Source organism: Cucurbita maxima, unplaced genomic scaffold, assembly GCF_002738345.1.
Source record: "Cucurbita maxima cultivar Rimu unplaced genomic scaffold, Cmax_1.0 Cma_Scf00020, whole genome shotgun sequence".
NCBI classification, from domain to species: domain Eukaryota; kingdom Viridiplantae; phylum Streptophyta; class Magnoliopsida; order Cucurbitales; family Cucurbitaceae; genus Cucurbita; species Cucurbita maxima.
This window is the reverse complement of record NW_019272036.1, coordinates 1,578,811-1,605,321: the sequence shown is the minus strand read 5'-3', so window position 1 is coordinate 1,605,321 and position 26,511 is coordinate 1,578,811. Positions and strand designations below refer to the sequence as shown.

The 26,511-nt window shown below is 34.1% G+C and overlaps 6 protein-coding genes and 3 non-coding genes across 11 annotated transcripts; 3 read left to right on the top strand and 6 right to left on the bottom strand.

Moving 5' to 3' along the window:
- The first annotated feature begins 653 nt into the window (after nucleotides 1-653).
- Nucleotides 654-4,554, top strand: LOC111494266 (putative casein kinase II subunit beta-4). 3 transcript variants are annotated; one of them, XM_023144169.1, is made up of 5 exons: nucleotides 654-1,192; nucleotides 1,588-1,809; nucleotides 2,462-2,571; nucleotides 2,641-2,806; nucleotides 4,101-4,554. In XM_023144169.1, exons 1-5 carry the CDS (start codon nucleotides 961-963, stop codon nucleotides 4,229-4,231), a joined length of 861 nt encoding a protein of 286 aa, XP_022999937.1. In that variant the 5' UTR covers nucleotides 654-960; the 3' UTR covers nucleotides 4,232-4,554. The 3 variants fall into 3 exon arrangements, with proteins under 3 accessions (XP_022999937.1, XP_022999938.1, XP_022999939.1); XM_023144170.1 differs by having other exon boundaries at nucleotides 655-1,192; nucleotides 1,591-1,809; XM_023144171.1 differs by having other exon boundaries at nucleotides 890-1,192; nucleotides 1,557-1,809.
- A 1,449-nt stretch (nucleotides 4,555-6,003) lies between these two features.
- Nucleotides 6,004-6,074, bottom strand: TRNAG-GCC. The gene has a single exon. It is a non-coding gene; the product is annotated as a tRNA-Gly (tRNA).
- Nucleotides 6,075-7,070: 996 nt separating this feature from the next.
- LOC111494902 lies at nucleotides 7,071-7,161 on the bottom strand. Its single transcript, XR_002720257.1, has one exon. It is a non-coding gene; the product is annotated as a small nucleolar RNA snoR114 (small nucleolar RNA).
- A 15-nt stretch (nucleotides 7,162-7,176) lies between these two features.
- Nucleotides 7,177-7,247, bottom strand: TRNAG-GCC. Its single transcript has one exon. It is a non-coding gene; the product is annotated as a tRNA-Gly (tRNA).
- A 1,721-nt stretch (nucleotides 7,248-8,968) lies between these two features.
- Nucleotides 8,969-12,362, top strand: LOC111494497 (phosphatidylinositol 4-phosphate 5-kinase 9-like). The gene is made up of 3 exons (XM_023144438.1): nucleotides 8,969-10,322; nucleotides 11,488-11,752; nucleotides 11,850-12,362. Exons 1-3 carry the CDS (start codon nucleotides 9,241-9,243, stop codon nucleotides 12,024-12,026), a joined length of 1,524 nt encoding a protein of 507 aa, XP_023000206.1. The 5' UTR covers nucleotides 8,969-9,240; the 3' UTR covers nucleotides 12,027-12,362.
- Nucleotides 12,363-13,576: 1,214 nt separating this feature from the next.
- Nucleotides 13,577-15,439, top strand: LOC111494825 (60S ribosomal protein L37a). Its single transcript, XM_023144815.1, has 5 exons — nucleotides 13,577-13,660; nucleotides 14,470-14,509; nucleotides 14,818-14,906; nucleotides 15,007-15,089; nucleotides 15,185-15,439. Exons 1-5 carry the CDS (start codon nucleotides 13,658-13,660, stop codon nucleotides 15,246-15,248), a joined length of 279 nt encoding a protein of 92 aa, XP_023000583.1. The 5' UTR covers nucleotides 13,577-13,657; the 3' UTR covers nucleotides 15,249-15,439.
- Nucleotides 15,440-16,584: 1,145 nt separating this feature from the next.
- Nucleotides 16,585-17,067, bottom strand: LOC111494867. Its single transcript, XM_023144856.1, has one exon. It carries the CDS (start codon nucleotides 17,065-17,067, stop codon nucleotides 16,585-16,587), a length of 483 nt encoding a protein of 160 aa, XP_023000624.1.
- Nucleotides 17,068-18,215: 1,148 nt separating this feature from the next.
- On the bottom strand, nucleotides 18,216-21,300 carry LOC111494535 (non-specific phospholipase C3-like). Its single transcript, XM_023144485.1, is given in 5 exon segments — nucleotides 18,216-18,627; nucleotides 19,381-19,551; nucleotides 19,666-20,075; nucleotides 20,617-20,775; nucleotides 20,777-21,300. Coding segments are annotated over 5 exon segments (1,563 nt in total). The 5' UTR covers nucleotides 21,262-21,300; the 3' UTR covers nucleotides 18,216-18,289.
- Nucleotides 21,301-23,711: 2,411 nt separating this feature from the next.
- Nucleotides 23,712-25,341, bottom strand: LOC111494536 (RING-H2 finger protein ATL52-like). Its single transcript, XM_023144486.1, has one exon. The coding sequence runs from the start codon at nucleotides 25,096-25,098 to the stop codon at nucleotides 24,022-24,024; it is 1,077 nt and encodes a 358-aa protein (XP_023000254.1). The 5' UTR covers nucleotides 25,099-25,341; the 3' UTR covers nucleotides 23,712-24,021.
- Between the last annotated feature and the right edge of the window lie 1,170 nt (nucleotides 25,342-26,511).

The window sequence follows — 26,511 nt, the reverse complement described above, 5'->3', positions numbered from 1 at the left end:
GTTTACATAGTAGCTTGATCTTAGCCTTTCCTGCTTCCATAAGAATTCTTTTAAATATTATTTTAAAAAGTTAATGAAGTTTAAAGATGATAAAAATAATTATAATTTTAAAAAGGTTTAAATGATGAAAGTATTATACTATATTTTTTTAAACAAAGTATTAAAAATTTTTAATCCAAAAGTAGTCATAAATATATTTTTAAATTTTTATTTTTGAAAGTTGTGAAGTATTTTAAATATTTGTTTAAAAGTATTATTAAAATCTTTTAAAATTTAGGATATTTTTAAACAAAGTGAAAATTACAATTATATCCTTAGAATTTTAAAAGAATTATAAATATGAGACATCATTTATAAAAGAATTATTTATATAAAAATAAATGATATAAATGATTTTATCGAGATGAAATAAATAGTAAAATGATCCTAATGTTTGTGAATATGTATGATTTATTTTAAAGAATAAATAATTTAAATCTGGATAAATACAACACTACCGACCAAACTTGTGACCTAATTTTTTAAAAAGAAATATTTAAATTAAAACTTTATTCCTCGGTCATTTTAAAATTAAAAAAAAAATTGAAATAATAATATTATATTTTTTGAATTAAAAAAAATCAATAATACAATTAACTTTCCGTCTGAGCAATCCTTTACTAAGCTCTTTGTTTTTCGTTTCCTTTTAGAGAGAGAAAGAGAAGCGAAAGAGCACTGGTCTCTTCCACTTCTTCAAACCCTAGAAACCTCTCCTCCCATTTTTCTTCATCAAACCCTACTGTTCTTCCCTCCTTTTCCTCCATTTTTCACTTTGCTGCTCGCTTATGCATATGAAATCATCTGATTTTCCTTCCTGAAAACCCCTAATTCTCCCTTTCTTCTTGGGAGGGTGGGGTCCCTCCATCAGTTGGTTGAATTTGAATTTGAATTTGAATTTACGAGCTGTGATTCGTTGAAGATATGTATAGGGATCGAGGAGGCGGAGGGGGGATTGGTGGTTCGTCGAAATCGGAGATCGATCGGAAGCGCATCAACGATGCTCTCGATAAGCATCTGGAGAAGACTTCTCCGTCTACTTCTAGAGGTCTTCATAGTAAGGAGAAGGAGAGGCTCTCTGTACCCTCCACTTCGACTGGTAAATCACAGCTCGATCATCGTTCCGTGCCTCTACCCAAGAATAAATGCTCCGATGGTTAGTGTTGGTTTTGTTCCTCCTCAGTTTCGAGTTTTTTTTTTTTTTTTTTTTTTTTTTTTTTTTTTTTTTTTTTTTTTTTTTTTTTTTTTTTTTTTTTTTTTTTTTTTTTTTTTTTTTTTGCTTATAAAGAGGATCTGGATCATTCGATGTCTCCGTTTCGCGTTTTGAAAACTGTACATAAAAATGAACTGAACTGGAAATGCATTTTTGCGTAATGAACGTTCTTATTTTTTACTTTTGTTATTAGAGTGTTATCCTATGATAGAGTGGTGCTTGGCTTTTATGGCAACATTATTTTGTCGGGAGATCTTAATTGCGATTGTTTATCTTCTTCTTCGTCACCTTTTTATTTCTTGTAGAGTTTGTTGTATCTAACAAGTTTCCGATCATAGCAGAGGAATCTGAAACAGACAGCGAAGAGTCAGATGTCAGTGGCTCAGACGGAGATGATACATCATGGATTTCTTGGTTTTGCAATTTGAGGGGAAATGAATTCTTTTGTGAAGTTGATGACGAGTACATACAAGATGATTTCAATCTTTGTGGCTTGAGCAGTCAAGTTCCGTACTACGACTATGCACTTGATCTTATTTTGGATGTTGAATCTTCTCATGGTGAGACTATCATGTCCCGCGCTTAATTTTTTTTTTTTTTTTTTTTGTGTGTGTTTCAATGAATGTATAAAGCTTGCTCCCATAAGCTTTTTGAATTCTATAATATCATTGGAAGTTCAATTTTGTGTGTGAATTTGCTGCTGCGCTATAATAGCATTTCATAAGAATGTTGTTTGCGTTCGAATCTATTCTAGGTTGTACAATTGTGCCTTTTGAGTTCTAAGAATTTTGAATATGATAGGTAGCTTTGGTTGAGTTTTCCATGAATAAGATGGTTGGAAGATATCACAATCCTCCATTGTTAGAAAGTTATAGAGTTTTTTTATGAGCATATCTTTTACTAACTGATTGATTTTGGAATGTTAGTGAAAGTTTTACTCTTTTCGTTATGTTTCCCGCTTATTTCAGTAGTGAAAATTAACATGTGCCTTGCAGTGAGAAAATTTTAGTGTGCACTGTTTATACTGTAAAAAGGGGCTTAAGGACATATGTATTTAATTCCACACTTTAATCAGCCCCTTCTTACTTCTCATTCCTGCTTTGGAAGAACGATACTACTACATAGTTCATACTTCCTTTCTTCGTTCTTTCGTGCTCGTCCATGTTTTTAATGTGATGTTTTTGGCCTATTTTCTGTGTCTGGCCTGTGCAGGTGACATGTTCACTGAAGAACAGAATGAATTAGTTGAGTCGGCTGCTGAGATGCTGTATGGTCTTATTCATGTCAGATACATCCTAACTGGCAAAGGAATATCTGCAATGGTAATTTCCTATACATGTTTCTTTAACTACTTATTTCTCCCCTATGTTTAACTAATTAGAAAAATAAAGCTAGAGAAGTTTAAAAACTATGACTTTGGGAGGTGCCCAAGAGTGTACTGCTGTGGACAACCATGCCTTCCAGTTGGGCAGTCAGATATTCCTCGTTCAAGCACAGTAAAGATATACTGCCCAAAGTGTGAAGACATATATTACCCTCGTTCAAAATATCAAGGCAGTATCCTTTTTATAATCTATCATGTCTTGTTCTTCTGCTTCGTTTTTCCCTTCCTCTTGTAACTTTATTTTCATATATAATTATTTTGATTCTTTGCTGCACGTCTATATGCTTTTGTTGTTGAATTCAAAGTGAAGCATGACCTAATTTTTTTATTTTATGTGATTGATTTTTGCTGTGGTTTATTTGTGTCAAGAGCATGTTTACTTTCATAATTTTTTTTGTAATGTTAATGTCTTTCCTATTGCAAATGAAGATGATATTTGTTTACACTATTCTTCCAGTGATTTCTTTCCATGCGGTTCTTTTTTGTGATCACAAACTGAGTTTGTATTTTGAGAACAAATGAGCCACAATTATGACAGATTGTTGTGATCAACTGTCAATGCAGTTCAACAAGATGCATCAATGCATTGATAATCATTTGTCGATGATATGCAGAAAGTTAGTTAATATCTGTCTTTGTTGAAGTTAGCTGTCTGTAAGTTCTAAGAATTCCAAAGCAGTACTGGAGAACCATTGCAAAGGAGGTCCTCCCTTACCGCAAGATTATGGTCACTACATTCTCAATTGATTCATCCATGAAAGATGCTTGATCATGCTTGGTTCTGTAATCTCATGAAAACACATGCTTTGTGATAAATAGATAAACAACGCCAATTTGCATTCTTCTTTTGTTTGTTGAGGGCTATGGTAAATCTGTAGCCAGTCTCAGATTCTCACTAAGTCTTACATTTCTCGATATTAAGAGAACAAGGGTGGGTTCTGGAATGACTTTCGGCTGGTGACCCTTGCCTTTAGCTAAATAAAAACACTTATTATTATTATCTGTGTCTTTAGCAAGAAAATCAAAAGTGATCTTGGAAATTCTGTAAACACATGAAGTGCTTCTAGGATAATCACATAATTAGTGTACCTATCAAAAGTAATGATAGAAGAAGAGAATTGCTTGCACCAGAATGCACATTTTTCTCCAAAGTCACCCCCTTCCCTGATATGTGATGATAAGTTAGAGTTGTCATTTTGGGTATTCATTCGCTTTCAAAGTGGGATGGGAATGGATTTGTTACTCAATCTTTGGCATCTCTATTTTGGTAATGGTCCTGAAATTATGGTTGGTGCTCTCCAGAAAATTTTGGTGACTTGAGTTCCCTTTTTTCTCTTTGCTATTGAATGCTCTTGCTAAACGTCTTTTTATGAACCATTCGTGCAATTTTTATTGCATGGTTGATGAACTGTTGATGTACACATGTAGTTTCTTGTGTTCTTCAAGATTTCCTTCACCTGGCCTAAGATATTGATGGAGCATATTTCGGAACCACATTCCCGCACTTGTTCTTGATGACATACGGTCACCTCAAGCCACAAAAAGCAACACAGAGCTATGTTCCCAGAGTTTTTGGCTTCAAGCTTCACAAACCATGATTGAGTTGGAGAGCATCATCATCTTGGGTTGAGATCTTCAATATTCATCCATGCAAATGCGCTGCCCGGTGCAATACTTCTAATAAACGACGCTGCCGATATGTGCTTACTCATAGTTCTTCCAACGGTCAAGGTAAAAGCAGTTGTTCAGAAAGTATTAAAATGATTATTAAACAAAAATGTTCGCAATGCAAAATTGTCATAGTAGTAGAACATGCCTTATTTTCTTCTTATTATTGTCATTTCATGAAAATAAATAGTGTTTGTAAGTTTATTTCTTCTTTATGGGTTGTTAATCAAATTACTTGCTGTTATTCCTTCCAGTCCTTGTACTTGATTCTTTTTCCTTGATACACCTTAGTTTTAAGCCCCCCTTGCCACCATCTCTGAGTAGTTGTAATAAGAATTCATCTCTTACTTGTTGTAGACTGTTTAGGGTATGATTTGGTTCATGATTTTAGGAAATTTTTGCTTCTGATGTTCTTCTGCATTCAAATTTTGAGTTTATGTTATGAGTTGCTTATGTTTTTTGTTTTTGAAATGTGATTGATTCATGGTATTGTTAGATAATGTGATTGAATTACTCAAGTATTGTTAAATATCAATTTCTTTGGGGGCATTTGAGGATTATAATTATGAAACTCTCCCCCCGTACACCCCCGCGCACTCACCCCGCACGCCCCCGCACGCCCCCCTCCTGAACAAAAGATATTGATATTAAACAATACTTGATTGATTAAACATGTATTATATTAAGCATCTTTAGAAGCGAATTGGTTATATGCTTTCTGAAACAGTATTATTTGCTTGATTATTGAAATGTTTAAAAGTAGCTTTTAATTGGTCAAAATCACTTTTTATTACGTTTTCAAAGCTTAATTAAATGCTATTTTAAAATATACTTCTAGTAATACTTTTAGTAACTGATAATATTTAGTTAAAAACAATGTATTATTGAAAGTGTTCAAATAGTTTGTATGATAGAGGTAAAAAAGAAATTGTAAGTGCTTTCTAGTGAAGCATTTGATTAAAAGAGGATCTTCGGGAATGTAGTTAGGAAAACACGATTATTTTAGGTGACTCTTTGAGCATTAACTTTTCGAATTGGAGCTCGATTCCATTGTCATCTGATCTAATTGCTCTATAGCTCAGATTGCTCTATAGCTTGACTTTTGAGTAGGTGTCAGCTTTAAAAAGACCCATTGGAGGCAAATATATAATTTAAGATTTGGAAAAAAAAAAAAAAACTTTGGGTAGGCATTCTAGAATGAGCACATGGTTCAGAAAATTGAATGGATTAATTACTATGAATTGGAGCTCGATTGTGAATGTACAGGCAGTTGTGAATGAAACGACGACAAAGAACAATAATGAGATGTATGTATAAAATATAATAATGAGATGAATGTCTATAGAGATTGGAATGTATATAGCGATTGAAATAAATTAAGCGACAATTACAAACTATATAGATGAATGATGGTGAGAACGAATAATGTACAATATTAAAGTATTAATCAATTTTGATCGAAAAATAATTATAACCAACTAGAAATTGGAAATGGAATAATAATTTTCTTTTTTTCTTTTTTATGTTGATAACAAAAGACGAAAAAGGGCTAAATAATTCTTTTGTGTATTAAAATAAAAGCAAAAAAAAAAAAAAAAATGAAAGCTCTGATTGCGTTTATTTAACCATTAGAATTCATCAGACGGCTGTGATCGACCCAGATCACATTCAACGCTATATTCATCACTGCTATAAATCTTTATGCACCAGCCGGGAATCGAACCCGGGTCTGTACCGTGGCAGGGTACTATTCTACCACTAGACCACTGGTGCTTGTTGACATTTTCTTTTATTTATTATTTTATTAAACTACTTTTACTTTATCTCAAATCCCCCAAACTCTAAGTTTTAAAGATAAACTTTCAAATAAGTCTAAAAAAACTTATCAATGGAGCCCTACATTTGGAAGGGGTGCATAGTGTTTACTTCAATGGACCCCGACATTGGGTTGGACTAAATGATAATAATGAAGTCATTTATGGTTCGGATATAGAATATGAGACCATTATTACTTAAGATCATGTGTGGAACTCGTCAAAGTTGTAAAGATGGGAAGATCTTGTGTCCCCAAGACTGCGTCCTCTCAAAAGGGGTTGTCTCGTAGTGTCAGCTTATAGTACCAAACATTTTTTGTTTCGTAACATTGAATCCTTCACTTTTAATTCTCTCCCTACGATAAATCATCAATGTCTGTGTGTCTACTTTTTTTTGTTTGTACCTATTAATTATTGAATAGTTATGTAAACCCCAAACTCCCTAACCCATTTATGGGAGCAACGAATAGGGTGAAGAAGCCAATCATAAAGCAACTTTGACATTTTTATGTTTTTCTCTATTTAAAACGTTTCATGTCTTTCCTTTTAAAAGGGGTACCTGAACATGATTTCACTTAAGTGTCTTTTAGTATATTTTAAATTACATGTTAGGTGACGTCTTTGACCAATACGTGTGCAAAAAGTCAAGTCATTTCAATTTGCAAATGACACACGCAAGAATTAAACATAAAAAAAAAAAAAAAACATAAAGAGGTGAGCAACGTTGAATAAGAACCACGAACAACGATTAATCAGAGACATAAAAATATGTAGTACTACAATGTTAGAATGTTAATATTTGTATGACAACCATAAATTAATTTCCGAACCATTATTAATTAAATAGATTATATAACTGATTAGAAGATGGAAATAGAGTAATAATTTACAAAAAAAAAAAAAAGTTAAAATGGAATAATCGTTTTTGTGTATTAAAAAAAAATAAAAAAAAGGCGAGCTCTGATTGCGCTAACAATTTCGTCAGAAAGATCAGACGGTTGTGATCGACCCGGATCACAAGTCAACGCTAGGATTCTTCATCGCTCAGCCACTACTTATATTGCACCAGCCGGGAATCGAACCCGGGTCTGTACCGTGGCAGGGTACTATTCTACCACTAGACCACTGGTGCTTGGTGTTTTATTTGACATGATTAAATTTATATTTATTATTAAAACACTTTTAACCTTATGAATTTTGTAGTAAATAATTTGAATTAAGAATTATCCTTTTAGTTTTTCTTAAAATTCTTTAAAATATTAGGAAGCATTCTATCTATTTAGCCTTTTAATTTTAAACCCGAAAAATTATTAATTTTTAATAAAGTAATATAATAATTGACTATTTTTTAAAAGAAAATTAAAAATATGGTGATTATTTAATAACACCCTAAGGAATAGTCTACATAACCAACCTCAAATACTTAATTATTAATCAAGGTAATATATATTAAAACTCTATTTAAAATAAGAAATTACAATTAACAAAAAAAAAAAAAAAACAATAATAATAAATAAATAAATAAAATGATTTTTTTTTTTTTTTAAATAAGTGTATTGTTTTTTTTAGTTTGGTAACAATTTATTTATATATTTTAGTATATAACAATTCACTAAAATGAAAACCCGCCTAGAAAAACAGAGAAAGCTAAGAGGAGATGAAGGTGAACTTCAACCGAGAGTCCCCTACTTTTCTCGAAGCCATCCATTTAAATAAAGTTGTCACATACCCTAACAATTTTCTCCCATCCCACAACACGGTGAGTTAGAAATGCTTCCTAATATGACTGTACATGGTTTTTTATTTGGCAAAACAATTGTTAGGAGCTTCAGGGGTCGTTTCCGCTAACATGATTTTACCTCAAATTTAAGATTAGTATAATTTTTTTAAATAATTAACTTAATTTTGTTTTATAACGGGCGTATTCAATAAATTTAGTCATTTAATTTTAAACCAAAAATTAATAAAATTTAAAAAGCATAAAACATAATGTAATAGTTGACTGTTTTTTTGAACCGTTGGAATTTGTTTAACCCTTCATAACTATTTAAAATTATAAATATATAATAATTAAAACATATGTAAATATTATTTAAAAAGAAAAAAATGATGATTATTTAATAACACCCTAAGGAATATTCTACATAACGAACATTAAATACTTAATTATTAAATAGGTAAGAGAGACACCAAGTTGTCAATATAAATATATAAAAATAAGAAATTAAAATAAATAAATAAAAAGTAGGTTAAAAAAATAATTATTTTCCCTATACTTTTATCCAAACCAAAATTTAATATTTAAACTTCAATTTTAGTAAAATTTAATTTTTATGTAACAAATTATTTTTTATAAGTTTTAATATATAAGAATTTAATATTTATCACGTGAAATTACGTGGTTATTGAATATTAAATTTTGTTATATAATGATTATGGTTTTTTAAGTTATATGCATACGTATTTGAAATTAGTTGTCGACAAAATTTAATATTTTAGTATGGAAATTCTGTTATCATATTTTAAAAAAATATATTATTATTTAAAAGGAGTTTATTTATCCATAAATTTTAAATTTATATTTATTCAAATTAATAATTGAGTCAGACCTACCAAAATTTAAATTTAAAATTTAAAATTTAAAATTTAAAATTTAAAATTAATATATCAATTAGTTTTTTTAAAAATAAAATTAATGTTATTTAACGATGATTCCATTGATTATATCCGTGGGAGTAACTAAAAACAACGTAAAGAAACAGAAGTATTTAAGTAATTTTGTACAAAGAGGGGGGTATTTTGGTAATTTAGGTGGTTCCATTTCCCTAGCAGAGTTGCTTATTTGGGGTTAGGAATCCATAAATTCTACGCGCACACCGCTCCTTCTCTCTCCTCCGTTCCTCACTCAACGAGTTTTCTCGAACCACATTCATCGAGTTTTCTCCGCTGAATTCGAAGATTTTAACGCCAAACCATTAGCTTCTCACAAGAACAAGGAACAAGAAGAACGATTTGAAGTTTGAAGATTGAAAGAATTTACCAGGGGAGAATTTGATTTTCTTTTTGTTCGTTTCCATTTCGAATCTTGTTTGTTTTCTTCTTCAATTCGGTATATTTCTTATGTAATGCATCAGAAGAAATCGGAAGTTCAGATCGGAAAAGAAAGCAGCGGCGTCTCTTCCGATTTCAATCCGTCCCCTCCCCTGTTTTTCCCATCTTCAATCTCAATTCATCAGAAACATCCACCGCCGCATTCTCATAATCATCAATCTCAGCGATCTTTTCTTTCTTTTACCACTCCTCAAATTTTGATCGAAACTCCTGCTCATCATGACCCGATTGTGCCATCGCCGTCGTCTTCTTCTTCTACTGCGCCTTATAAGAGACCTCTCTTGACTCATAATCACTCTTCCCTCTCTAAATCCCCTTCTCTGTATCGTCTTCCTTCCGCCCCTCAATTCAATTCCGTCAATCCCTCTTTCTTTTCTGTCTCTTTGGCCGTCCGGAGTACCGTTTTCCGTTTGCTCCGGCGGCTCAAGCAGCTTCGTCGTCTCCGCGTCCATTTGCGGTTGATTCTTTTGTTTTCTCTTCCGTTTTTCTATTTCTTAGTTTCTCATCCAACCCATTCTTTTTTCCTCGATTTCCTCTCGGCTTTTGCTTTCTCTGCTGCCCTTTTGTTTTCTCTTAATCTCGCCCTTCCTCGCCTTCCTTCAATACGTTTGTTTCTCGCCCGTTCTTTCCCTGTGAAGCTCATTTCGTCGTCTTCGTCATCGAGAACGCATCTCCCGGTTTTGTGGTCAATTGGGTCTCGATCAAAATCGGAGAAGAGGCTGAATTCAGGTTGTTGGGTTCAGGTCTACAGCGATGGCGACGTTTATGAGGGCGAGTTTCATAAGGGGAAGTGTTCAGGGAGTGGTGTTTATTACTACTATATGAGTGGTAGATATGAAGGAGATTGGGTTGATGGGAAGTATGATGGATATGGAGTTGAGACATGGGCTAGAGGAAGCCGGTACCGTGGGCAGTACCGGCAGGGCCTCCGGCACGGTTTCGGGATGTACAGGTTTTACACTGGAGACGTTTATGCTGGAGAATGGTCCAATGGGCAGAGCCATGGATGTGGAGTTCATACCTGCGACGATGGAAGCAGATTCGTCGGGGAATTCAAATGGGGTCTCAAACATGGACTTGGCCATTACCATTTCAGGTAGTTAATATGTTTGCTTGAAGGTTTCTGGGACTTGGCATCCAAATTATGCATTGCTGTTTTTACCAGTTTCTGTTGCCTTTCATAACTGTTCATCAAATTATGCATTAGTATTTGAATGGGTTCTATGAGATAGTTGGTATCACTTGAATGAGTTCTATGAATCTTGGATCTTGGAGGTTATCTCCCATTATTGAAGCCCCTATCATCTGACCAAGAGCATTGTCTTGGCTTTCTTTTCACCAAGAACACCTTGTTCCCTGCTATATTTAGGCTTTGAATGTTCGTTATTTTTAAGATGAAGTTAAGTACTCTGAGGAACCAACCCAAGAAAGGGCAACCCAAGAAAGGGCAAAAAGACAGAAGAAGGGACCTTGGTTTGATTGTGTGAGATCCCACATTGGTTGTAGAGGGAAATGAAGCATTCTTTATAAGGGTTTTGTAAGGGTGTGAAAACCTCTCCCTAGTAGACACGTTTTATAAATCTTGAGAGGAAACCTGAAAGGGAAAGTCCAAAGAGGACAATGTATGCTAACGGTGGTGGGCTTGGGTTGTTATAGTTAGTATCAGAGCCAGATACAGGCTGTGTGCTAGCAAGGATGCTAAGCCCCAAAAGGGGGTGGACATCAGGCGGTGTGCCAACGATGACGTTGGGCCCCTGAGAGAGGGGTGGGTTGTGAGATCACATCGGTTGGAGAGGGGAACGAAGTATTCTTTTTAAGGGTGTAGAAATCTCTCTCTAACACACTGTTTTAAAAACCTTCGGGAAGATTGAAAGGAAAAACTAAAAGAGAACAATATTTGTTAGTTGTGGACTTGGGTTATTATAAATTTACTTAGGCTTTATACCTATAAGCCTTGAGGTAGCGGGCAACTGAATTGATAAGGATGTGAAACAGCTCTATAGGGAATTTGGATATAGTTAAACTGTTTAAGCTCTAGCATTGTTCAATTATTGAAACATTTTTGATATACTGAGATATTTTAGGACAATTGTTCTTCGACTAAGAACGGAGAAAATGTTCCTCCATGTGCTTCATTGGAATTTGAGCTTACGAGCTTCATGTCCTATACGATATTTCGAGGCAAATGTGTAAATCTGGAGCAGTTTTCTTTTTATATAATCTACATGTTATCTGATCTACCTGTTCATATTGATATTTAGAAACGGGGACACATATGCTGGTGAATATTTTACGGACAAAATGCATGGATTTGGGGTTTACCAATTTGCTAATAATGGACACCGATATGAGGGTGCTTGGCATGAAGGCAGAAGGCAAGGACTTGGAATGTATACATATAGAAACGGAGAAACCCAATCCGGTCACTGGCAGAACGGAGTTCTCGACATTCCGAGCACTCAGAGCTCTACTTATCCAGTATCCCCTGTCGCAGTTTACCATTCCAAAGTACTGAATGTAGTGCAGGTACAAATCCCTCGTTCCTACGCGAATCGTTGTGGTTGCAGAGTACTTTTCGTGTCATTCAGAGTTCGAGATGGTTTTCTGATTGGTCTTTGTACAGGAAGCAAGACGAGCAGCTGACAAAGCCTACAGCGTCGGGAAAGTGGACGAAAGGGTGAACAGGGCAGTAGCAGCGGCGAATAGAGCAGCGAACGCAGCTAGAGTAGCAGCCATCAAAGCAGTCCAAAAGCAAATGCAACGGACCAAGAACACCAACGACAATACTACTCAAGTCTGAATGTCTGCAGCAGCAGTTCATCAGTCAATAACACCTCGTACACTAAGGTTTGTTTGATTCCTGTTCGGTTCTTTTCTTTAGCTCATGTGTGTTCATATGAGCTGAAATAGCTAGGATGGCTCTGCATTAACATTGTCTAATGAGGGGGGAAAGGGATTGAGAGAGAGAGAGAGATAAAGTATATGCATATGTTAAAACTAATTTTACACTTTTGTTCCATTTTTGTAAAGAGGTAAGATGATGAGAATGAAATTTTGTGGCTGGAAGTGGATGATGGTCTCATCCCCAAAGCCATGTTGTATTTGATGCAATGAAATTCATGCACGTTTTTGTTTTTGTTTACGAATCACTCAATTTGAGTATAGTTCAACGAGTTAAAAGGTATATAAATTTACATATGAGGTATAGATACTGCACCTACCTGAATTAACTCAATGGGTTAAGGACGACTTACAAATTTATACATGACATATGGATGTAGCGGCAATCTAAATATAACTCAATCGGTAAAGACGATATATATGCAACGGCCTAAGCTTACTGCTAGCATATTTTATCTTCCTTTTTTATAAGTGTGTTTAAATCTTGTTGGATGATGAAAGTCCCACATCGGTTAATTTAGGGAATGGTCATGGGTTTATAATCTAAGAATACACTCTCCATTGGTATGAGGCCTTTTGGGAAGCCCAAAGCAAAGCCATGAGAGCTTATGCTCAAAGTGGACAATATCATACCATTGTGGAGAGTTGTGTTCGTCTAACAAATCTCTCTAGTAATGGTGGGCTTGATTTGTCAAAGCGGACAATATCTACTAGCGGTGAACTTCAATTATTACACTATATCTCTAACCTCGGTAGTCGGTAGGTTAGAGTAACCTAGTAATCGGGTAAGAAGAAGAAGAAAGAAGAAATTTTTACCCATAAATATGGTAAGTAATATCAATTATTAACTTTTAACTTATGTCGTGTTGATTATCCGATGATTTTTAGTATTGAGATCAACCATCGTTGCAGTTCGTTCAGGTCTTCTTGCTACTACTTCTAAGAGCTCGATGTTTTGTGTTCAAGCTAAGAGTTTTAATATTAAGCAATTTTTTTTTTTTTTTTTTTTGTTTGTTACTGCATGATACGGGGTTGCCTCTCATTTACAATTGCTCGAGTTATAGAAATTGTAAGTCGTTATTGGATAATATTGCTGCTCGTATTACTAGCTGATGAGCTCGATCTCTATTTTTATATTGAGAGATTGCAACTTATACGATATTTACTCCTAATTCTTACGAATTTATGCCAAAAACTTATTTATAACTCATTAAACGAATCTTCTAACCTTTTTTAACCACGGTAAAAATTACGAACTATTAAAATTTAAGATTTAAGGTAAGAAGGTAAAAATAAAGCAGGGGAAAAAGTATCCAATCTTGAGATAAAAAATACGGGGATTAAAATAAAGTATGGGCCTATTGGGCCTACTGGGCTTTCCTATAGCAGCCCTAAAGCAGTCGAATGGCAAATTTTGAGTTCCATTAGCCACTCGTATAAAACCAAAAAGCCGCCACGGCCTTTGTCCAGCCGCGCAGGGAAGTGCCGAAGATTTCTAGGGTGTCTGATCTCTCCTGCTAGTTCGCCAAAATGGTAATCCAAATTCCCATCGCCTATTGTTCGTTAATTTTTATCTTCATGTTTTTGGAGCTTAGGAATCCTTTGAGATTATTTTGTGTATTTCATAGACGATTTGATTGGATATTTGGTGATAACGCCTCTTGGGCTTTTAACAATGATCTGTGTTAAGCGATCAAGTTCTTGTTGGTTTGTTTGTTTCGAGAGAAATTTGAAGGGACTAGATTGATGTAGGATTTCCTGAATGTTGTTGATCAGTTTTCTTAATAAGTTCATTATCCTTGTCTAGAGGTTTATGTCTGGCAATATTTTGATATTCAGGACATGAAAGATGAAGGTTAGGCTAGCAGGACATTGTTTCTATTGATTTAGCACCTAGAAGGCATATGCAAGTGCTGTAGTAAATTCACCAAGATTAATCCTGTTCTACATTTTGGATTTTTACGGACTTTTATATTGTAGTATAATTCAAACTAATGGCAACAATGTTTTCAATTCATTTAGTTATGCTGGATGTTAGGTAGGGAAGGTTAATGCGCTATATATGCTGAATGTCGAATCTTTCATTTGGACTTCGCTCGTTCTCCTTTTGAACCAGATACCAGAGTTTGTGTTAGTAGTGTTGTTTAGCTATCCAAGGCGTTGACGCAATATTTATTCCTAATAGCTTATTCGATTATTAATAATTTTTTATGTCGTGAACTCATAAATCAGACTTCTGAAATCTTGCCATAGAATTCTGTTCACCCTTTTTATTTATTCTCCTTTTTCTTCTTGATGGTTGGATCTGTAACTTTCTCATTACCTTTTATGATGTTGTGTAGACAAAGAGAACCAAGAAGGCTGGCATCGTTGGCAAGTATGGTATGTGATTCTATCATTCTTATTCCCAAGATACGATTGAACTAGAAATGTTGGGAAAGGGAATATGTATAGGATTCTGATTCTCATAAAAAAGGATTTTGTATAGGATTTTTTGGAATTTTGTCAGATTTTGATAGATAAGAATATTATGATGGTTGCATTGATAGAGAGATACTCTTCACTGGCCTGGAATTTACATTAGTTGATCAAGCATTTTTCTTGTTTGCTAGATGACAACCCTCCCCTTTCTTTGTCTTACTCTTAATTTTATATATAACATATTAAAAATGGTTTCTTGATGATTACAGGCACTCGTTATGGTGCTAGTTTGAGGAAGCAAATTAAGAAGATGGAAGTAAGTCAGCACAGCAAGTACTTCTGTGAGTTTTGTGGGAAGGTACAACATTGTTTAAAACGCTCGTTTTGGCGTCCTTGTGAACGTTTATTTGAATCTATAAATGTGAAACATTTGAGTAATATACGATGTGTCCTTTCAGTATGCGGTGAAGAGGAAGGCTGTGGGAATATGGGGTTGCAAAGATTGCGGTAAAGTGAAAGCAGGAGGGGCTTACACGTTGAAGTAAGGATGTTTGAGATTGCTCTCCTTGTATGTCTTTTTTAATCCAAAAGTTGTTTCAATGTTTTAATCCCCAATATGTTGTTCGTTAATGACAGTACTGCAAGTGCCGTGACTGTGAGGAGTACCATAAGAAGGTTGAGGGAGCAGACAGAAAGCTAGATGAACTACCAGATTTATCATTTCTATCAATTGACGAGGAGGCATGGAGTAATTTTGTTGAGGTTTAGTCTCTTTAATTTCGTATATTTTTCCCGAATTTTAACGAAAGTTCTGAAGTTAAATCAAGCTTGTTGAATCTAGTTTTGACGATATTTATTTTAGAATTTGAATTTTAGTTTAGCATTATGAGCCTACCTAGATGTCTATTCTCTATTTATTATTTATGTTGGATGGATAGTTTAGTAGTGTAGCCATGTCTACCAAGATGTTTCATTTCCTCCGCCGTTAATCGGCTGTGGTAGAGAAGAAACTCATGGGAAGTTTGATGACAACCTCAGTCTTTCCATGGAGGAGCTATCAACAACACCACCGCCGCCACCGTGAAACTTGAGTTTAAGCAGGCGGCGTAAGCGGTGCGGTTTGATCAAGAAGTCGCCTGATTCGAATCCGATGGTGGGTTTTGATCATTCCAATTGGGTTGGGACACAAATCCAAGAAATGGTTTTTTTTTTCCCTTTTTTCATCATTTTGCATGGGATGAGCTTAAACCTCTCGTTTGAGACTGACGAACCAAAATGAACAATATTTGCTTGCGATGACAGATTATTCATATACTTTTTCCACTTAATTTTAGTTTTTGATTCACGGTCGGTCTTCCGCCTCTATCTAGGTTATCCTTTACATTATTGGTAAGCTATATGCTCATGGTGACAATTTTTTTCTGTTTTAGGGCATGGATAATGTTTCACTTGATCTTAAGAAAGGCAGCATGCTGCATATGTCAATTACAGCTCAATTATACTCATTTTGATAAACAACATACGAACATAAAGAAGGATTCATGTTAACTCAATTGATACAATTAACCAAAAGGAATAAGAAATTTGTTCGATAAAAAATGAAATGCTTCTTTGTTCATGTATTACAAAACATATAAATCGCAATAATTATCACTACTAATCAAACATCTATCTGTTAATCTCTTTTAAAAAAAACATAAAATCACAAGAACTAATCAAAAATATTCTCAATTAAGTTGCAAACAATTCAATCCCCTTGAATTTTCCTCTATAAATCACATTTACACGACATTTTAACCTAAAAATCCAACGCTTACATTTCTCGGAGTCCGGTTTTCGTTTTTTCTTTTCAATGCTCAAAAACACAATTATATTTTTCAAAACTTCTAACAAACGAAGAACGAAAAACAATAATTGTTATCAAACATTTCTATTTCCGTAAAACCCAGAAAGAAAAAATAAAAAAGAGACGAGAAATATGAACATGACCAAACGATCTCTTAAATAACAATTTTTCATGCGTGCATCACATCGTACTACGAAGACAAGGTTGGCGACGTTGCTCCGCTCTCGTTCGATCTCAGTTCTTTCGAACTGCTATCATGGCTAGATTTCTTACCACCTTGTGGGTTATTTCCCTTAACAACCACTGCACCAAAATGCACACGTCGTTTGCCATCACCGGGCGTATCACAATCCGGCGATTCAACTTGAGGAAGATTGGCTACAATTCCGCCACTGTTATTGGCAGCGGACGGCGGCCGGTTGCTGCTCGAGGAGTGTTTCAAGGCGGCGTTGGACTGCAATCTGATGGGTTTGAGGCAATGATACAAATAAACCAAAAACCAAAATATCCATGGAGTCGATACCAAGATGATCCCGACGACGGAGTACCAATCTTGAGACTCCGATTCCGGGACAAAGAGGTAGAGGCAGAGGAGGAGGCCGCCGGCGACGACGCAGAGGAACATCAAACCGGAGATGATCAGAATTGTTGCATCCCCTTTTCTTTCTTCCATGAAATGCGATTGATATGTTATGGGGAGCTGTTTATTCCATGGATTCAGACATTCATTTTGCTTTCTTTTGGCAAACAAATCCAATGGAAGGAAGGGTTTCAAACCTTACAAAGTTGGTTTGTTGGTATGTTATAATGACTTAACCAATTTAGGTATCGACGTTCGGGGGACGATACAATAGAGAGAAAAACAAGGGGAGAAAAATAGGACCCAAATTTGTACTTTGCTATTAGTAGAGGTATTAATAAACCGTCCCGTCTCATCCGAGATAATTATTCAATATGATCATCACCTTCTAAACCGAGGTATTTATTTTTTAATTAATGTGATTAATGATTTTTTGAGAGCGAACAATGCATTCAGGTGTAGATGCATTTTAAAACCTTAAGTGGAAGGTGTAGATGCCTAAAGAAGATAATATATGGTTGCTGGTTATAATATATGGTTACTGTGGGTTTGAGTTGTTATAAATAGTATTAAAGCTAGTGGACCTGAGTTGTTATAAATAGTATTAAAGCTAGTGGACCGTGTACTAGCGTGGATGCTGGCCGGTTATAATATATGGTTACTATGGGTTTGAGTTGTGCTGGCCGGTTATAATATATGGTTGCTGTGGGTTTGAGTTGTTATAAATAGTATTAAAGCTAGTGGACGGTGTACTAGCGTGGATGCTGGCCAGTTATAATATATGGTTACTGTGGGTTTGAGTTGTTATACATAGTATTAAAGCTAGTGGACGGTGTACTAGCGTGGATGCTGGCCCCAAAAGCGGTGGATTGTGAGATCCCAAGGCCCCAATGCGGTGGATTGTGAAATTCCATGTGGGTAAGTGTGATCGCACGTCCGGGAGACAGAAACAAACATTTCTCTAGTAAATGCATTTTAAAAATTTGAAGGAAAATTCCAGTAGACTTGAGCTCTTACAATGAGTCTATATGTCCATTCTTTTCAACTCAATCTAAGCATGCATCCTAGTCATTACTATATTGTTCTATACCTTAACTAATTAAATTATGCTAAAGTCAACACATTCAATTTTATACCGATGAAGTTCAAGAAACTCCGACAGTTTTATATGAAATGAATTATAAAATTAAATCAAAACTAGTGAATCACACTTAAGTAGACAACAAAAACAAGTAAACATCTGACTAACATCATTCTTTACATATTAAAATCAAACTAAAGGTGCATAAAGAAGATGGATGATTTTAATACTGAATCAACCATGGCAAGCCAAGCAGGCAAGGAACCTGCGAGCAAAAGACTTGGGGGGCTTCTTGGTGGTATTAGAAGAAGGCTGAAGAACTTTCATCACCTCATCACCTCCATTTTCCATGGCTTTCTCACACTCTTTTACGAAACTTTTCAGTGCTTTTTCACAGTATGAAGCTCCCTCGACAACTCTCATCTTCTCTACTACCTTTTCCAGATTTGTTTCCTTCTTCTCATCTCCTTTCAGCACTGCTGCTAACTTTACCAACTCCTCCTGAAACTCGCTCAGTCGTCTCGTCTCGTTTGCCTCGACGTCTCGTAATTTCACCGGATCCTTTAGCTTCACTGTTGTAGTAGTCAGGGTAATATTGGTAGTTGTATTAGGGAGACTTATATTGACCGTGAATAAGTTTAGATAACCATATTAAGAATTGAACGAACTCCAATCATGGATATGATTATGGATATTAAGAATTGAAACAACAATCAACAAAGAGAAATCAAGTCATGATGTTAAGGAACTGCGACTCTCCACAATGGTATGATATTGCCCACTTTGAGTATAAACTCTCATGGGTTTGTTTTTGGTTTCCACCACAAAACCTCATATCAATGGATATGTATTCCTTAGTTATAAACTCATGATCATTTCCTAAATTAGCTAAGGTGGGATTCTCTATCGACAATCCTCTCCTCAAACAAAGTACACTATAGAGCCTCTCCTGAGGTCTATGGAGCCCTCAAACAACCTCCCCTTAATCGAGATTCGACTCCTTCTCTGGAATCCTCGAACAAAGTACATCATTTGTTCGATACTTGAGTTACTTTTAACTACACCTTCGAAGCTCACAATTTCTTTGTTCTACATTTGAGAATTCTATTGACATGGTTAAGTTAAGGACACGACTCTAATACCATGTTAAGAACCACGACTCTCAACAATGATATGATATTGTTCACTTTGAGTACAAGTTTGCTTTTGGTTTTCCTAAAATACTCCATACATATGTAACCCCATGATCATTCAATGTGGAGGAAACGTAAGTAGAATTATGGATATTAAGAATTGATCGAACAATCAAGAAAGAGAAATCAGACCTGGACAATCAGTTCTTGGGCTGTGTCGATTAAGAACAATCTCAAAAGTGCCGGCCCATTCGTCGCGCTTCGTCAAGAATTGCTCGAGACCAAAAATCTTCTTCACCGTCGCAGGAATTGACGAATGCTCGAACTCCGATGACGGATCTGACCCCAACGGCCTGTGCAACACTGCATGTCACGTACTATCTCCGTCATTAATTAGGAATACAAAAAAAAACACCAAAAATCCTATAAAATAACAGAACCAGGAATCAATCAAAATTTCAGAAAGCAAAAGATTACCTGTTCCGGGTTGAATCCAAGGAGAGACAAAAACCGTCGGAACCCTAACACCGAGGCGATCGAACATGAAATTGTAGGGAGGAGGACCGACGCGGCCGTCGGGATTAGGGACTCCGACGAGCGGCGGGGGGACGTGGTCGAAGAAACCTCCATGCTCATCGTAGGTGATCAAGAACAGGATCTGGTTCCACTGTGGACTGGATCGCAAAGCTTCGTAGACTTCTTTGATGAGTTTTTGGCCTTCTGCAACGTCGTGAGAAGGATGATCGTCGTTTCCAGGTAATGATGCTAAATCGAAGAATCTCTGTTCTATCACTACGTAGTTTGGGAGCTTTCCTTCTTCACAGTGTCTCTTGAAATCGATCCCAAAGGGATGGAAATTCTTTATGTATTTCAATTTCCTTAGATTCCTAACAAAGAAAATCAGATCAATTTATTTTGTTGAAATTATTCTATAATTGATTCATACCTTGATTTCCATCGATCCAAAATTTAGCAATCGTGACCCAAATAACACAAAAATTGGTGATACAAATAACTCAAACTCAAAGGTTAAATATTCTAGATATTCTTAATCCTAGATTTATTTGGATTGTAATTCTATTTTCGAGTTAGTTGAATTGATTTGGTTGATCCGACCAAAAAATGTCAACCCACGCTTTGATCCAAATTTTCAATTTTATTAAAAACTCAACCCAACCTTAACAAATAAAATATATATATATTAATAAAATTATGGGGGTAAAGTTGTCCAATACTAACTTTTTTTTCTTCCCCAATATATTGCATCAAATACAGTAATGATAGTGATATGTATATATATATATATATAATTTCAAATATTTTTATAGACATTACGTCCAAACTACTTCTCAAGAAAAGATAAAAATAAGTAATTAAAAACAACAATAATTTGAAAAAAATATCAGAATAAAGAACGATTGAACGTACCGGTAGAACAGAGTAGACGGAAGATGCTGGTAGTAAATCCCGAAACTGAAGCCTTCTTCTTCCAACGATTCGAAGATCGTCTTCTGCGGAAGTCCTCCGATCAATTGCTTCATATCGTTACTACTCAGTCCAAACGACGTCGCCGAGTGCACAAACAGCCGGCACCGACGCGAACCACCGGTCACACACTCCGAACTCCATCACCAACTCTTTGAACACCGGCACCGCCTCCGGCTTGAATCAGTTCATCACTGTTGCCGACATTCCTTTTTCGATCCGCTCTGCGTTCTGTGCGAAGCCTCGCATCGTCGCTGGCGGAAGAGGATCTTTCGATTGAGAGGCGTCGGACCACGGCTCGGCGAAAATCTGCTCGTATATGTCTTGGATTGAGTGGCCGGGATCAGGATCGACGTAGGCGGAGGCGTTTCCGAAGAAAATAGAAGGCGAATTTGGATCGGAGGTGGAGACAGGGTTCGAGAATCGGTTTTCATTTGTGACGCCGTCGATTTCTGGATTTAGAGACTTCATCCAGCCGAGCATGTGATCGAAGGATCGATTCTCTTGTACTAGAATGACGATCGTCTTTATCGGACTTGCGGTGGATTTACCATCGCCGGCGGCGGTGGCGTTGATAGCCGGAGACATTTTGAGGAGAGAGAGAAATTGGAAAGGGAAATTTTAGAGAGAGAGAGGAAGAATGACGAAGGGAAATAAAAGTATTAAAGGTTTAAAAAGATATTTAGTAATAAATTATAGTTTAATATATATATCATATTTAATATTTTATTATAACGATATTTGCTTTTTATTTATTATTATTTTTATATCCTTATAATTTATATATTTATTTAATTATAAATAAGATAACTTTCACACGGTCAATATTAACCTTAGGAATTTTGTGTTTTGAAATAGGTGTTGAAAGGGAGGTTATGACTTATAAGAAATCATACCAATCTTTTCTGTATTTTCTTATAATTAATATTTTTTAAAAAATTACTTTTAATTACAAAATTATTTCAAACATATAAATTTACTAATTTAAAAATTAAGAAAACTATTTTCATCTCCAATATTTTTTATATTTTGAGTTCATCAAAGTAACTTCCAGTAAATATTCACCTCTTTAAATTTTACCTCAAAGTTATAAAAGATTATATTGTAATTGAAGTCCCTTTTAAAATTATATTATATTATTGTTTAAGAAATATTATCAAATTTATTAAAAGAATTACATTTTTTCTAAAAATTGAAATATTTATTTATTATTATTATTATTATTATTATTATTATTATTTATTCCTTCTAAAATTTATTGTGATTTCTGTTTTCTGGATTCACCTTTCATTTTCAATTTTTATTTTTTAGATTTTTTTTTTATTATTTGTTATTTTCGATTTTCCTATATTATATAGATATATATATATAAAAATTTTAAAAGAAAAACATTGTATTAATTTATTCTATTCTATTAATTTTCAAATATTTTTATTCAATCTACTTCGAGATTCTAATAGGCTTATTTGTCAACGTTGATGTGAACGACGCGACTCTAAGTGATAAAAATATTACCTATTATAACAAATTTCGACTTTACGTCGATAGTAAAAAAAGATATTACTTGTATAACGAGTCTCATGGAACTCTTACTTATAAAGTAGATTCTCTTTAAAATAGGAACTATCAATTACATTTTTAATTATATATTTTTCACGTTTTAAGCTAATCAAAATTAATTTTTTTAAAATATCAATTATATTTATATATTTTTTTTTCTAATTTTTAATCCCTTGAATTATAAATCATTATTTTTTTTATATTTATCCTTTGTAGATTCTTTTATTTTCCATATTATTTGATGGGATTCTCTCCTTTTATTTTTAAGTTTTACTTTTTCTTATTCCAATTTCTTTTTTATTTCTATTCTTTTTTTGGATTCCATGTTATTGAATAATAATTAAATTAAAACATTGAATTTTGAGTTTCATAAAATTATTATATATATATAATTCTTATTTGTATATTTTTTTTAATTTTAGGAGTAAACGTGTCATTTTATTGAATAAAAACAATAAAATTATTTACAATTCGAGGAGTAAAATATATTCGAACATTATATCATTATTTTATCATTTAATTGAAACGTTTTACAACAGTAAAAACTTTATTATAAAAAAGACGTCATATAAATAATAAGTATAAATGATAACTAGAAATTTAAAATCAACCGAAGTTCATTCGTAGCAATTAAAATTTTTTCGTTCTAAAAAAAACCCTCAAAATTATATTAGAAATTAGCTTATAATTTAATAAAAAATTAATTAAAGTATACTAGTCTAATTTAAAAAAATAAAAAGTGTGAGTATATGATTCTATTGAATTTATTTGGTGGGTTTAGTAAAGTTGTCCTTTTTATTTTTTTTATTTTTTATTTGTTTTTGCAAAAAGTAAAGTGGCTAATTATTTTCATTTCAAGGACCAATTTGCAAATATTTTAATTTTTTAAAAATTATTTATATTTTTAAATATTTGCATTTTTGTACTTTTATTTGTAAAATTTGTATAATAATGGTAAATTATATTATTTTTTAAAAATATTATTGTTTTTTTTTAATCCGTCTTTTTGAATATTTTTTATTTATTTTAAATTTTAAGATATTTTCTAGATTTTTCTAAAAAAAAGTTATATAAGTATTTTTTATCTAATTAAACTATTTTAATTTCATGATTAAATAGAGAGTATATTTAATTATTAATACACAAGAGTACAAATTAACAAGATGCTGTTTTTATTTAATATGATTTGAATATTAAATAATTATGATTAGCATTCATTACGAACCTACCTATTTAATAATTATAAAGTATTTCAATTTTAAACTTTTCAATGCTCATCTATAAATGCAATAATACACCTATGAGGCTATAATAATAAATATTATTTATGAACTTATAATAGTCATTGGAAATTAGAATTTTTTCCTTCAAATAAAAATAGGTTAAAATATAAATTTAATTACTAAATATTTTTAAATTAAATGATATTGTAAAATAATAATTATATAAAATTTATATTAGTTTTGCAACGTCTTCAAATACAATAATATTTTAAATTTAGTAGTTGATTATCATTAAAATTAACTGTGAGTTTTGGAAATTAACAGAAAGCACAAATCAGAATCGTCCAAACCGACAATCTTGATTTTGGAAAGGAAAAAAAGAAAAGAAATGAAAAATGGATGGAGCCTGGGAGATGTAACGTACCTCCAGTACTGTGTTCTTCAGAAATTTTGCTGCAGTTTTTTGCAGTTGATGAACACAGAATCGATTCAACAACGTTTCTTCGGAGATCTTGGTGAGATGATTTTTCTGTGTTGAAACTTTTGATTCTGAAAAAATTTGACGTTAATTTGGTGAATTCGGGTTCTTCCCTTTTGTATACCTTGTGAACGAGAAAATTCCAGATGAAATCGACATTCTCAGTACGCCGTTTTTGTTTCTGGATTTTTCTGTTTCTTTGTTGTTGCCGTTTGAGGGACCGATTCCGGCTGCCATGGATGAATCTAGAGCTTCAATTTCTTCGTCTTCTTCGTGGTTGATGCTCAATACATCCGCAACAGAGAGATTCTCGCCTGGACATGGAGAGGAGTGATGATCTTCTGAAACTGACCTAATCGAATGGATCGATTCTTCTCTTCTCTCTGTTCTGCCGTCTCCTTGATCGAAACTTCTCGGATTCGGATTTTCTTGTTCTTGATTAGTTGAATCGCTTACGATTTCAACTACGACGGATTCCTGGCTTACGTTTGCGGATAAATCTTGGACGACGACCACAGCGGCGTCGCTGCTGTGGCGGTAACCTAGCGCCGTCACGGGCGGTGGTGGAGTCTCCTGAGGAGGAGGATTCGTTGAAGCGATATTGCTGCGACAGAGAGGGCAACTCGAATTGGATTTCAGCCAAGTATCAATACAGGGGAGATGAAAAGCGTGACTACATTTGGGCAACAATCGCAAACTCTCATTCTCTTGAAATTCACTCAAACAAACAGAGCAATCGCTTCCTTCGATCAATCCTTCGCCCTTCTTGAACTTGTAAACCGAGATCGATTTAATCAGCGCCTCATCCAATCCAGATCCCGCACTAGACCTCCGCGTTTCGTTAATCGCTCGATTCGTCTCGAAACTCTCCTCCGGTCCTCCGCCTCCGCCGTCGCTAACACTCCGTCGGCAATATTTCGAGACGATCGCGTAGTAAGTGACGAGAACAAACGCGCTCGCTAAGATCCCGATCACTGCGACTATAAGTGGCGAGAAGAACGTACTGGAATCGTCGCTATCGTCGAGGCCGAAGAACGGCGGAGGCGGCGGGAACAAGAAGGCGCACCACTGTGGACAGAAGGCGGTGCAAATTTGTTGAGAACAGTCCTTGAAGTTGAACGGATTGAACGGCGGAGAGGGATCCGAGATTCCGATGGAGTCCATGTGAAGCGGAATCTGTAGAGGAAGAAGATGTTTCGAAGTCGTGAGTCGCAGGGAAGTGGTCGAGATTCAGCCGGACGGCGGCGGTGGTGGGCAATTTATTGAGGGCTAATATTTCTCGAGGGGCGGAAAAAAGCTACGGCCGAGGTTCGGGAAACAGACAAGTCTCTTGCCTTCTGTTCCCAATTTTTTCTTTCTTTTTCTCCCGTCGTTCTTTTTCCTTTTTCTTTTTCTTTTTCTTTTTCTTTTTTACATTCTCTCATATATATATATATATATTTACTTATTTATTTTTATTTTTTTTATTAGTACTTAGGGCTCTTATGGCTCGACATTCACCTGTATTTCTTAAGACAGAATTATGTTGTCCACTTGTCTTGAATTTTACAAACTCACACGAGTCCTTTCATAACACAATATTTACTTATCTTAACCCCACATATTAACACGAGTTTTGAAAACGTTTTGTTTTCATTCATATTCTTAAATCACTGTAATTCAAATATCATCTCAATTTATTCTGTCACAAAGTTTCATCAAACTTAATAAAATATTAAAATTTTGTCCAAATTCTAAAAATAGAAATAAGTTACTAAATTTGTAATATCTATATATATATATATAACAAAATTCTAAAGTTTCTACATTTGTAATATATAGAAATAAGTTTTTATAATTTGGTTTATTTTATGTATATAACAAAATTTAAAAAATATATATAAGTGAGATTAAACGAGATTTTATTATCCTTAAATTAAAAAAAATAATAATAATGATGTTATTTGGTTTATTTTACTTTTTGGGCTTTATTTTATTTTGAGTTTGTGTACTTTCATTTGTCCATCAAGTTTAGTTGAAAATTTTGGTTGTACTTTTCAAGTGGTCCTAAACTATATTTGTTTTATTTCATTCTCAAATTATTAATTTTTTTTTCTTCATAAATTGCTTTTTATTTATTTTATATTATAGTTAGTTGTACATTTAATAAAGTGGTCTAAATAATTTTTCTTATTTCAATTTTTCAAAATTGATTTTGAAAGATTTATAAAAAATTTAAAATAATATTATAACTTTTAAAATAAAATACGTGCTTTCGAAACTAATGACAAAATATATATTCCCTACCTAATGTTATTTAAGCAATTGTTATTTTTCTCTTCCTTGCTTCTGTAACGTATTTTTTAAAAAATCTCTCTTTCGAAAATCTCTCATTGTCCTCGTTTTCTAAAACTTTCTCTTAAAACCGAGGCCAGGGGCTCGAGTATACGTCGTTTGGCTGTAGGCGACGCAAGAACGAATTGGCTTAGCTCACTTGTCGTTGGAAAGTGAGTGTCACACAATCGTAAGTTCGCTACCCATCAAGATTGTGACAAGTTATATATATATATAGTTTTTTTTTTTTTTTTTTTTTTTTTA

Excerpts from the sequence above, each read along its gene's own strand:
- LOC111494497 (XM_023144438.1), top strand. The coding sequence starts at position 9,241 with ATGCATCAGAAGAAATCGGAAGTTCAGATCGGAAAAGAAAGCAGCGGC. Across the intron at positions 10,323-11,487 it reads CTTGGCCATTACCATTTCAG|AAACGGGGACACATATGCTG; the intron begins GTAGTTAATATG and ends ATTGATATTTAG. Across the intron at positions 11,753-11,849 it reads AAGTACTGAATGTAGTGCAG|GAAGCAAGACGAGCAGCTGA; the intron begins GTACAAATCCCT and ends GTCTTTGTACAG.
- LOC111494867 (XM_023144856.1), bottom strand. The coding sequence starts at position 17,067 with ATGGAAGAAAGAAAAGGGGATGCAACAATTCTGATCATCTCCGGTTTG.
- LOC111494536 (XM_023144486.1), bottom strand. The coding sequence starts at position 25,098 with ATGGACTCCATCGGAATCTCGGATCCCTCTCCGCCGTTCAATCCGTTC.
- LOC111494825 (XM_023144815.1), top strand. Across the intron at positions 14,510-14,817 it reads TGGCATCGTTGGCAAGTATG|GCACTCGTTATGGTGCTAGT; the intron begins GTATGTGATTCT and ends TGATGATTACAG. Across the intron at positions 15,090-15,184 it reads GGAGGGGCTTACACGTTGAA|TACTGCAAGTGCCGTGACTG; the intron begins GTAAGGATGTTT and ends CGTTAATGACAG.
- LOC111494266 (XM_023144169.1), top strand. The coding sequence starts at position 961 with ATGTATAGGGATCGAGGAGGCGGAGGGGGGATTGGTGGTTCGTCGAAA. Across the intron at positions 1,810-2,461 it reads GGATGTTGAATCTTCTCATG|GTGACATGTTCACTGAAGAA; the intron begins GTGAGACTATCA and ends TGGCCTGTGCAG. Across the intron at positions 2,807-4,100 it reads TCGTTCAAAATATCAAGGCA|ATATTGATGGAGCATATTTC; the intron begins GTATCCTTTTTA and ends ACCTGGCCTAAG.